At 35.0% G+C, this 13,226-nt stretch overlaps 1 protein-coding gene and 1 pseudogene across 1 annotated transcript in view; one reads left to right on the top strand and one right to left on the bottom strand.

The window, feature by feature from the left end:
• Window positions 1-13,226, bottom strand: part of DMXL1 (Dmx-like 1) — a 280,448-nt gene that overhangs the window by 55,768 nt on the left and 211,454 nt on the right. Inside the window, exons 31-33 of the mRNA XM_006873194.1 lie at window positions 11,624-11,709; window positions 8,033-8,234; window positions 6,318-6,435 (exon numbers count right to left, since the gene is read on the bottom strand). Of these exons, the coding sequence (XP_006873256.1) occupies window positions 6,318-6,435; window positions 8,033-8,234; window positions 11,624-11,709 (406 nt within the window). The remainder of the gene's footprint in view (window positions 1-6,317; window positions 6,436-8,032; window positions 8,235-11,623; window positions 11,710-13,226) is intronic.
• On the top strand, window positions 4,550-4,934 carry LOC102838524 (annotated as a pseudogene).

The following is a 13,226-nucleotide window of genomic DNA, read 5'->3' as shown; positions in this document are numbered from 1 at the left end:
GAAAATTTTATGGGTCACAAAATATTGTCTTGAGACTTTAGACCCGTCATCAGGAAGGGACCCCTGATAGCAAAGGACATCATATTTGATAAGTGGAAGGCCAGCAAAGAATAGAAAAATAGGTATACTGACATACTAGCTGTACTAATGGACTCGAACACACTAACAATCATGAAGATGGCATAGGATCTGACATTTTATTCTGTTATGCCTGGGGTTACAATGTGTCAAGAGTCATTGTGGCAACAAACGAAAAGTGTTTAAAAATGAATGAATGACTGCATTTTGATGTAGAATAGAGATAACTATAGAAATGTAACAGTATTAATAAAACCAGCGTCTAAACAAAAATCTTTGGATAAGTAATCCTTATAATGTCTATACTGTAATAAGTAATGATTCACCGTAGGATAAGCACTGGACAGCTAACTACATGGTCAGCGATTCAAACCCAGCAGCCACTCCTTGGAAACCCTGTACAGGGTCACTATGAGTTTAAACTGATTTGATGACACTTAACTCATCCAGAAAGTTTGACTCATAGTCTCTCAAAACTTTCAAAGGCCATTAGAAAATTTCAAAGCTCTGTTAGCCATAAAAAAGAAATTTATAGTTACAATGTAAATTTGATAATCAGTCTTTTTTATTAATTGCATAGAATTATTTTTCCTCTTTTACTAGAGTATTTCTTTGGGGAAAATAATTTAGAAAGTCTTTTCCACTAAAATCACTCTGTGAGACTCTTTTAAAATAAATGAAACATGCTAGATATGTAAAACACAGGTTATACTTGAACATGCTTATGATATGACATTTAGGAATTATATGTTTATAAATTCTCACTTTGTTTCTGTTTTCAAGTTCTTCAACTACTTGAAGTCAGTATGCCCAAAACACTGACCTATAATGCTATTCCTAACAATAAAGTAAATGCTATATACTATTTGCACTATTTTAAGGAAATCAATATTACGAATCTTAACTTCAAAAGTGATACTTGTAGAAATAAAATATTATTACTATAGCACAATATTTCTACAAGAGCTAGTATAATTATATTTGTAAAGAGCATTAGTTATATTTAGACAGAAAAATCTATAGCCAAAACAGGATACCTTCAATTCCCTTTAAAATTGCATTCTCTTATTTTACAAAAACAATTTAAAATACTTTAAGTTGTAAAATAACAATATAACTGAAAGAATAATTCAACAAGAAAAAATTTAGGTCAAAACTAAAATATGAAATCTTTGTTTTTCTTTTTAGAAAATGCAATTTCTCATTTCAGTTGAATGCTATTTTGTACCTTATTGATGTATGGCTCCTCCATCATAGAATTTTTGATGGTTTCATTGTTGTCCTCTAATGACTTCATCAAAGAAAGAATAACCACATGACAAAGAGTAAAGAGATGTAACATGCAAAACAGTAGGAAACTTTTAAAAAGTTATATTTTTAACCAAATTTACTAAAAAAACACACCACTGCACTGAGTTATATTTTAAATCTGATATATGTTAAAAGAAGCATATGTGGGGTGCATGGTTAGCTTACTCTATAAGAACTATAAAGTTGATTCTCTCTCCTAAGAAATTTTGTTCCTATAAAGATTTACAACCTTGGAAATCCTATACAGCGTCACTATGAATTGGAATTGACTCTATGGCAGTGTTTTTTTTTGTTGTTTGTTTTAATGTACTTTGAAATGTTGTCAAAATGAAATTTGAAAAAAGTACAAAATTCAGAACTACTGCCACAGTACTATTTCTTACACATTACTATATTTGTCTCTAGGCTATCACTCCTCTCAGGAAAACCTGATTAGAAATTTTGGATTTCTAGATTTCTGATTCTCTTGCTTTAGCCAGAAAACAGTCAATAAATTGCTTATAGGAACATTTCTTTCTTAAAAGTGGATATTAAAAAAAAAAACAAAAAAACACCAAGTCACTGCCATCTATCTAGACCTTATAGGATACAGCAACTACTCCCTAACGTTTCTGAGGCTGTAAATCTTTAAAGCAGACTGCTTCATCCTTCTCTCTCAATGCAGTGGGTTAAGTCTGAAGGGCGTAATAGCACTTGTTAAAGAAATAGTTGGTTCAAGACCTTCAGTTGTTGTTGTTTTTTTCCAAGAAAATGAAAGAAAACAGAAAAAGAAAATTGGAGACAAAGATAGCAGCTATCAAAATTTTATATTGGGAATGACATATAGTACTTTTGTAGATATCTATACTCGGAAACCCTGTACAGGGTCGCTATGGATCGGAACCGACTTGATGGCACTTAACAACAACAACAACATACTTAATTTAAAAAACAGAATGGACCTCTATTGTAAGAATGTGTGTATCAGTAAACCACATTATACCGGAAAAGAAAAGACCTGAAAATATACCAGGACTTTAGAATCATATCAAGAAATCACACAACTTAATTTTCAAACACACAAAGAAAAAAGAGACAACAGTAGTCTCTACATACAGTCCATCATCTCTCATCCAAAATATATTGCTGTGTGCCTTCGAGTCACTTTTGAAACATAATGATCCCATGTGACAGAGGAGAACTGCCCCAGAGGGTTTTCTAGGCTACAATCTTCCTTACATGAGGAGATCGCCACTGGGTGGGTTTGAACTGCCAACCTTTTGGTTAGCTGCCAAACACTTAACTCTTATAGCACTAGGACGCTCCATATCCCAAACTGTCAAAGCTAGTTCCAAACCATCTTAAAAAATCACAGTGACACAGACTCAGATATTTAAGCATAATCATAATTTTTATAAAATTAAAGAGACAGAAGGAAATTTTACCACCAAGAACAGGTTACTCAACTTTTCAGGAAAGATTTAAATGCTAAGATTCTACTTAAATTCCAGGCAACCTTTGCTTTTCCTTTTAATATTCCTTTTATCACCATCAAGATGATCACCATCAAGAATAGAACAATAAACAGTAACAAATTACTAACTGTTGTTGTTGGTATGTGCTGTGGAGTCAGTTCTGACTCATAGCGACGCTGTACAGGGTTTCCGGGGCTGTAAATCTTTATGGGAGCAGAAAGCCTCATCTTTCTCCTGCGGGACAGCTGGTAGTTTCGAACTGCTGACCTTGCAGTTCACAGCCCGATTCGAAATAATGACCATAAATTGTGCCAAGTTTAGGTGAATTAAATCTACTCTTCAGAACATTGCAAAGTAAGGATTATTATACTCATTATTTTGATGCTAGAGAGACTAAAATTCAGAGAATTATGTAGTTTAGTGATAACTATAGGCTTTTAGTATAAAATGTATTTCAGTTTTTGTAACAAATAAAATATAAAAGTCACTTAGAAATTGTCTTATAATATGTTGAAATTCTTTAGAAAAGTTTGGATAAAATACAAAATTTGAAACGTATAGTTATATTTACTATCTACTATCCTTATATATTCTGGCTTGATTCTGTTATTTGCCTTCCCTTCCCCCTTCAATCGACTAGACAATCTAATGACTCACCAGTTTTTGTTTTGTTTTCAGAATTATTTTATTTCTCAAAGATTATCACCATCAAGAAAAATGGTGAGAGAAAAATGGGTTGACTGCAGGCTGGGATGGCTATCTTCAACTTTTGTGAGTGACTGCTGAGACAGCATGCAAGCACAGAATGCAGCTAGAAGTTGGTAGCAAGGGGATGCAATTCTATCTTATTTCTTCTGTGCCTCCTGGTAGCCAGGTGTATAGCCAGTCCTCGCTCTTGCCAACCAAGTGGCCAATTGTACTCCCTCCTGCACAGCCTTTGCTCTGCTTGGAGTTGCACGCCTAGCATAGCACCCATTTCAGGAGGCAGTGAACCCCCCTGGACTATGTTACACAACAAACAGAACTACCGGCATTCATACTTCCAGTTCCTACCACATCCACTAGGAGACAGGTGGTGAGTGCCTGAGAATTCAGCAACATACAGTTATCAACTAAATACAAATATGACATAATGACTTGATGAAAACAAACTATTTAAGCTTACATAAAGAAACAAGATAGAACTGCCTCTCACAAGTGACCAAAATATAGAGTCAGAAAATCTAACACCAGAAGTGAAGTGGAACTCTGCAATAAGGAATTTAAAAGAATGCTAACTAGGCATAGTAAGATCGAAAAAAGTACAGATGAAATTAAGGAAAACATAGACAAAATCATGAAAATATTCAGGACACAAACTGATAAAATAATTGAAAAAAATGGGAACCATACAAAAACAGCAATTAGGAAGCCAGAAGACGTACAATAAAACTCCAGAAATGATAATACACAGAAAGAGCATAGAAATAAAATTGAATCAGTGGAAACCTGAAATAGTGAGCTTGAAGAAAAAATCTCAGTATTCATCTGGTAGAGAAACAACCATTAAAAAAGAATAAATCTGGTGCACAGCTAGCAGAGCCACGGTCCGGGCATCAGCGTGTGCCCCAAGCTCTCAGCCTCCCCCTGCGCCCGCCAGCTGGAGGCAGCCCGAGCTCAGTCCATGGCCCACCAGCAGCACCAAGAACAGCCCCAGTAGCAGCACCATGGCCGAGTGAAACGCCTACATCGATATCTTGGCGGACGAGACCTGTAAGGACACGGCCATAGGGGGCTATAAGGACTCGCCCTCTGTCTGGGCCGCTGTCCCCGGGAAAACATTCGTTAATGGCAAACATCGATCAATCGTGAGTGGGCTGACACTTGGGGGCCAGAAATGTTCTGTGATCCGGGACTCAGTACTGCTGGACGGGAAGTATACCACAGATCTTTTGCACCAAGAGCACTGGCGGAGCTCCTACCTTCAACCTCACTGTCACCATGACTGCCAAGACGCTAGTCCTGCTGATGGGCAAAGAAGGTGTCCACGGTGGTTTCATCAACAAGAAATGTTATGAAATGGTCTCCCACCTGCGACGTGCTCAGTACTGATCTCGTCTGCCCCTTGCCCCTACCACTCCCCACTGCTTTTGTACCCCTCTCCTTCCCATACACACACATACACCATTTTTATTTTTTGGGCCATTACCCCAAACCCCTTATTGCTGCCAAAACCATATGGGGTGGGGGACAGGGCTGGTTGGACAGACACCTCCCCTTACCACCCCCCAACCCCGTGTGTGGTTGGAAACTTTTTTGTTTTGTTTTGTTTTCTGAAAAAAGATTCTACTAAAAAAAAATAAATCGGAAGAAAACTTGAATGATTTCAGAAAATAACCATTTGTTTCATTAAAATTTTAGTATTAGTCTTAACCTCTGAATCATATTTTGCCCTGATGCAAAAAGTATTCCTTTTTTGAAGGCACCCTAAGGAGACTAATGCAAGTGTACAGCTGAGAGAATCTGTCTGCAGTCATCCAGTGATCAGACATGTTTAAACACATTTTCTTTGGCATAAACATGTACAAATATGAACTGGACTCTTCAGCAGCAATACTTTTTGACTTGCGCTAGTATTCATTTTTCAGCTAAGATTTCAAATGGTGATATCAAGTTATGCAAGTTAAAAGTTTTCTAAATCAGCAAGGACACAAAAGCTAGGCCATGCTCATTATTTGCAGATTCCATATTCATGAATTTATCTGTTCACTAACAGTACCTGCAGTGCTTTTGTAGTGATGTACAGACATGCTTGTGCATACTGGTGATAAATTCTCACCTGAGGTAAAAGTTGGTTCGTAATCTACTAATTAAATATTTGAGGGGACATAACTAATGAAAATAATGGAAATCAACTGTATTTTCTTATATCCTAGATTTCTTAGGGTCGTTACCTTAAATATGTTTACACCATTAGACAAAATATAATATTGTGGGTGGCTACATCTCATAAATTAGTTCTTTGAAAAATAATTAGATATAAGTAATTTGTTTTTCAATGTTAGATACCATTGTGCTTTATAGCAACTTAAATGAGAAGCCATTTTATTTTCTTATATCTCCAACTAAAGTACGTTATTTTCCCTCCCACTTAAAAAAATTATATAGGTTTATTTATATTCAGGTCCAAGTTCCCCATATCATCAAATTGGTACTTCTAGGATAAAATTCTTTAAACAATTTCATTGCAGGAAATTCCAACTTTCTTAAATTCACGATCATAACACAGAAAATAAGAAAATGTACAAAAATCTTAATCCAAGCAATATATTTTAAAAAATAAATACTAATTTGAAAATATTGTTGTCCCTCTTTTTTGGATCACTTAACAGCTAGAAAAATATCTTTAACAAATCAACTCATTCTTCATGGTTACATGATACTATAAAAGACTTTAATAATAAAACTGTATAAACAGATTTTAACTTCACATACCTCATTTAAACATCGTTTCTTTGTGAATATATTTCTGATAAAGGTCTCTTGAATTTCTTCTTGTTTTACCAAGTACTGCCAAAGCCTTTTCACAGAAAGTGCCATATGATGTTTGGATCTAGAGAGTAAATTTAATTATACACTTTTAACAATTTCTGATAAGCATGATTACATTTCCTTGATACTGTATGAATGCTTACTAGAAGTTAACTAGAATCAGATTACATCATCAGCATATTTTTCTTAAGGGACCAGATAGACTATATTTTATGCTCTGGAGATCATCTGATCTTTGCCACAACTACTAAACTCTGCCATCTCATTGGCAAAGTAGCCTTGTAAACCTTCACTCAATTCACAATTAAAAGGTTAAAAAAAAAAGACCACTGGCAAAACCAGCAGAAGAAACATTCAGCTAGGCCAAGACTAGATCAAAGAATTGTGAACAAATAAACCGGTGGTTGTTTCAAAACAATAAATGTTGGATGACTTGTCAAAGCAGCAACAGAAAAACAATGAAATAGTATCAATAAATACATGTTATTAAGACTAGGGGAAAAAAAGAACATGCAAGTGAATGGATATGGTTGATAATCCAGTAGAACTTCATTTAAAGACAGGAGTAGGCTAGGATTGGATCTCAGAGCCATAGTTTGCTGATCCCTGAACTAGAAAACTGAGATCTAACATAAATATGGGGTGACTTTAAAAATTTTTCTAACAAAAATTCCATTACTACTCAATTCAATTTTTCCATGAGCATTTTGAAGCCCTCTCATAGGTATGTTTCCTAGAAGAGATCTACAAGGTATACTCAAAGTGTTGTATATGGATATGCACCAGTCCACAAGCTTTTTGTTCCTACTTAGCAGTGAGCACTGAGGTAAGAACTTATATAAGAATGTACCTCAACTATGTCATGTAAGACACTAAGCACATTTTTTCCTTTAGTTCTTTTCTGAATCAAGACTTTATAGATGAAGCAAACACTGCATTGAGTTAACTTCTGAAGTTAACTTCACTGACAATAAAAGCTTGCTGACCAATTAATTTGAATAGTACTGATCTACAGAAGTCAGTAAAATGTAGCCTGTAAGCCAAATTCAATAGGCCTCATGTTTTTGAAAATAAGGTTTTTATCTGTCATTTCTTTCACACCACAGTGGCAAGGTGAGTAGTTGTAATGAAACTGTATGGTCGGCAAAACCTAAAATACTTGCTACTGGACCTTTTCAGAACAAGTTTGCTGACCTCTGAACTCAACACGTATCACAAAGACATAGATGTGAGCCTAGAATAACAAATTAAGCATATTTTTATCTGTCATCTAGTCAGCCCCTGACTCACAGCAATGCCATACACAGTATAGTACACAACTGGACTACAATTCTATCTCCATCTATTAAAAATTGAACATTTGTGAGCCATATGATTTTCACTGGCTGATCGTCAGAAGATAGCCAGTCCATTTTTTCTAGTCTAGCTTAGTCTGTCCAGTATGTAAGCACCAAGCAAGTTTCCAATGACAAAAGGGCGGTAGCTATGCAGGTTGTGCATCAGCTGGGATGGACATGAGTTTCCTGTATCGAGGGTAAGAAGCCTACCCATGAACAAACCACTAACCTCAAATTAAACATAGGCCTTAAATATTTTTTTCTCTATATAATAATAACTTTCTAATTTAGTAATACTCCTACTAAAAAAGAATAACGTACCTGAAAGGAGTGTTTGTAGGTTCCAGCAAAGCTTTGTGGCGAAGAATTGCAGGACCTGATGACAAACTCTCATCAGAGGTATGAACTGCAATATAGTTTTGAGGTGGCCCACCATGGATTTCAAGTCGTCGGAGAAGAACTTGTTCCCAACACTGGAGAGTTTTTAGAACAGCATGACAAAGTGGTGAACTAACTGGAAGTTCTAAAAAGTAAAAATAAAGTTGGTCCACCTTTATCTTCTGTAATAAAATGCTATATTTAAGAATGACTAAGATATTAACACACACCTTGGCAGAGAAACTATGGAAAGGGATGAAGGCATGAGAACCCAGAGATTTATAAAACACAATGTTATTGGATACGAAGACCTAACATTGTGAAAATTCTAACACTATCTGTATAGATACAATGCAATCCAAATACAGGTTCCAATATTATTCTTTAAAGAGATGGAAAAAATTATCACTAACTTTTAAAAAAAGGAAAGAGACCTCGGACAAGACTAATTAAGGTGAAGAAAGTTGGAGGCATCTAACTCCTGATCTCAAAATTGTCTACACAGACACAGTGGTCAAAATAGCTTGGTACTGGTACAATGAAAGTGGAACACACTTGAGAAACCAGAAGTAAACCCATCCATATACAGTCAGGTGATCTTTGACAAAGGATAAAACATATTAAATTGGGAACAGGTAGTCTCTACAACAAATGGTACTGGCAAAACTGGTAATCCATTTGCAGAAGAAACAAGACCTATATCTCACACCATATACAAAAACAAACTCAATGTGGGTTAAAGATATAAATACAGAACCTAACACTACATCAATGAAAAAATAGGGATAAACTTAGGAGCTCTAATACATGGCATATATACACTATTAAACATTATAAAAACACACCAGCAGTATTAACACTAAATAGATGATGTGGACCTCCTAAAAATCAAGTATTTATGTGCATCAAAAGATTTTGCAAAAGAGTAAAAAGGGAACTGGCAGGCTGGGAAAAAATATTTTGCAATGACATATCTGATGGGGGACTAAACTCTCAAATTTACACTAAACTGCACACCTCAACAAGAAAAAGACAACCCAGTTAAAAAATGGGCAAAGGACATGAACAGTCACTTCACTGAGGAAGACATTCAGCCAACAAACATATGAAGATATGTTCACAATCAGTCATCTGAGATACAAATAAAAATAACAATGAGATATCATCTCACCCATGCATTAATAGCATAGTTAAAAATACAACAAAAATAAAATGATGAATGCTGGTGAGGGTGTGGAAAGACTGGGACCCTCTTACATTGCTGGTGGGGCTGTAAAATGGTTCAGTCACTGTGGAAAACAGTATGGAACTTCCTCTGAAAGTTAAAACTATAAATACAGTATGACCTAGCAATCCCAAGGAACACCTGGTGTGTTTGAACTGCCAACCTTGTGATTCAAACCAACCTGTGGTTGAGTGCTTTCCCAATAATCCCTCTACTTGGTATATATACACAAGAAATAAAACCAAGACACAAGTAGATAGATGCACACCAATGTTCATTGTAGCACTATTATCAATAGCAAAAATATGGAGACAGCATAAATGCCCATACACAGGAGAATGGTTTAACAAATGTTGGTACATATACTCAGTGGAATAATACAGAGAGTTGAAGAATAAAGATGAATCTGTGAAACACCTCATAACATGGATGAACCTGGAGGATATTAAACTGAGTGAAATAAGTCAATCACAAAAAATAAAATAATACACGAGACCACTATTGTAAAAACTCTAGAAAAGGTTTTAATACTAAAAGAAACATTCTTTGATGGTTATCAGGGGTCAGAGGGAAGGGAAAGCAATTCACTGGCTCGAGGGTAGAATCATGTTAACTCGGTTGACAGAGAAGGCAATATACAAGAAGAGGAAGGTTGGTAGAATGATGAAGATAGGTGAAGACACAGGGAAGTATGCAAGGGCTAAAGGGGATAGAGGTAAATGTTGATATATACACAAATACACAATCTTGGAACGACAGTGTTTTGTACGTAGATACACGGGCACAGACACTGCCTAAATTGATATGGGAGGAAGAGTAGGATATATACATACATACATATATATGTTTATATGTTGTTGTTAAGTGCCGTGGAGTCCGTTCCGACCCATAGCGACCCTGAACAGGGTTTCCGAGGCTATAAATCTTTACGGGAGCAGAAAGCCTCATCTTTCTCCCGCGGAGCAGCTGGTAGTTTCGAACTACTGACCTTGTGGTTTGCAGCCCGATTCGTAACCACTACGCTACCAGAGCTCCTTATATATGTGTGTGTGTGTGTGTGTGTATATGTATATATATATATACACACATATACACATGTATGTATATGTATATTTATGTATCCCACAAAATGTAAGAGTTTGAAAGAGGATATTTTTACATGGGTAACCACAGGGAGAAATCAGAACTGCTTGATGGAGTGGATTGGCATCATTGAGATGAAACAGTGTATGATATGTTGAATGTAAAACTGATCATTTTGTATGCAAACCTTCAGTCAATTCACAATTTAAAAAAATCTTAAACATGCACAGCATGTGAATACAATTAGGTGGCCTAGAACAACAGAATAAAAGGACAATCCTAAGTAGAAGTTACATCAAAGCTCTAATAATAGAATTTGGGATTATACTGATAATTCATCAATTAAATTATTGCTGTATCAGCCACTTCTTGTGACTAATTTCACATGAAAAACTAATCTGAAAACATGTCTGATTTTAACTGCTTTAAACCTTTGTAATGACCCAAATTCTGTATGACATCAAGATTTGTCTAGAAAATAACAGAAACCTTTTAAAAATTAAATGATATTACAAAACTTATACTTATCACTTTCCAGTTTCTTGCCAGAGTTCTGAGGTCTGGTTTCACTTTAAATTTTTCTATTCCTGCTTCTTACCTCCATATTTATACTGTGAGTTCTTGATTTTCAATTTTACAAATGATTTACTACTGTGGAATTTGAAAATAAATTCTCTTCATCATTCTAATATAGCTACATCAAAATTTCTGGCTAACTTGGTATTTTAGTGTTTGCCTTATTTACATATGAGGGGACTTAAAAAGTTCATGAAAAAAATTCACTGTCTTTTAATTACACTTTTCCATGACTGTTTGAAGCCCCTTATGTATATATAAAATGGAGTTCATTGCTGAACTTGGCATATAGTCATGGTTCTTTTTTTCCTGTATAATCTTTTCCTGCTTTGGACTTAATAATTGCTATGTTTCTACACTGGCTCAGTATTCTACATATCTAACACAATTTCATCACTCAACCCTCAGCCAGAGCTATAAATACTGTCTCAATACCGTTAATAACATCAGGTACAGTCTCCTTGTTTTCTTGGATACTGCCATGATACATGTCTATCAGTATAATAAGGCACATTTACAGTGGTAGGCTTAGTTAAAAGAAACTTTTCTTCAACAACAGGATTTTAGCAATTTTTGTTCTCCATGATTAAAAAATAAATACAGAGGGGTAAATTAAAAGTACAGCAACAGTAGTTAAAGATATTTATTACCTGCAAGATCATGACCTGCAAAGGGATAGAAAGTCTTCAAATTGTTGAGCACCAACTGCACCATTGCTAATCGCATCAATGACCAACTAAAAATAAAGCAACAGTCGCACTGTTAAATATATATGTAGACATTAAAAAGAGCATACCACATTTTGACCCCAAAATTCCACTATTAAAAATCTACCCTGATCACATATCTCCAGAAAAGCCTGCATTTACTCATGCCATCATTATTTACATTAGCAAAAAAGGTAGAAATCATTTGATTTCTATAAAAGTTTGACTTTTGAACTATGTAAATATTTCATATTTTCAAAAATTAAAGCCAACAGGAAAAATTAACATCAATAAGTTAAAACACTTTTTTTTCAATGAAGAAAGTATTTAATTCACTCAACAATATTTTTGAGGAAAATTTCTATTTTTTTAATAATGCAATTAACATTATCCCATCTGAATAAATTACCTATACCCTTCATATGTAAACAGCTTATCAAAGAGATGAGATAATATATTGTTATCTCATAATTTAGGCAAATAGAGACAACACAAAGAAAACACAGCATTTGAGCTGGTAGTGAGCATTCTGAATGTTGATGATACTTATATATGCAAAGCATATGTTTGATAATATTAACTATCCTATTTATTAAAATAAATTAGATAAATGTTTACTGAAATGATTTTAATTTAGAAACTTCATAAATACAGGACAACAGTTTGGAAATTATGGGTAAATAACAATATTGTTAAGTGCCGTCGAGTCAGTTCTGACTCATAGCAATCTTATGTAGGATTCCGAGAGGTGACTGGTGACCTTGAACTGCCAACCCTGCAGTTCAAACCAACTTTGCACTCCAGTGCATTAAGCCATAGTGCTACACCAGACTCCAGTAAATAAAAATAAGCATACATAAATAAACCTGTTACTATATTGCTGCTGTTATTGTTGTTTAGTGATGTTAAGCCAATTCCCAATCACTGGGTTTCCAAGAAATGGCTGGTGGATTTCAACTGCCAACTTGTGGTTCAAACTGACCTTGCAGTCCAGTGGATAACCAGGACTGGATAACCACAATTACTATTTTTCTACATGTGTTTGGTTATATATATACACACACATCTATTTATCTACATAGGAGCTCCATACCATAAACACTGGACTGTGAATCACAAGGTCCGAGGTTCAAGCCTGCCAGCCACTCCTTGAGAGAACAACGAGGCTCCTTGCTCCCGTGAAGATTTAAAGCCTCGGAAACCCTCTATAGGGTTTCTTTGACTCAGAATCAACTTGATAGCACTTACCAACATCAACAATCTATGTATAGATACACTTCTATAAAAAGAAGATCCTATTTACAATACTTTTGAAACTTGCTATCATCCAATTAATATACTGTAAACCTATTCCAAAATAATGTCAAATTTCCTATAATTACATTTCTATCACTGTATTCTATCATATATCTATGTCATAATTTAAACAGTCCCTAATTTTTGAAGATGAAGATAATCCCAAAATTTCAAACTTGGGGTAGTGAGATGGACTTTTTAAGTCCCCTCGTATGTAAATAAAGCAAATACAAAATATCATGACTCATTT

This window comes from Chrysochloris asiatica, unplaced genomic scaffold (genome assembly GCF_000296735.1).
Source record: "Chrysochloris asiatica unplaced genomic scaffold, ChrAsi1.0 scaffold00228, whole genome shotgun sequence".
NCBI classification, from domain to species: Eukaryota; Metazoa; Chordata; class Mammalia; order Afrosoricida; family Chrysochloridae; genus Chrysochloris; species Chrysochloris asiatica.
Note: the sequence above shows the minus strand (reverse complement) of the source record. Positions and strands in the feature narration are given on the sequence as shown.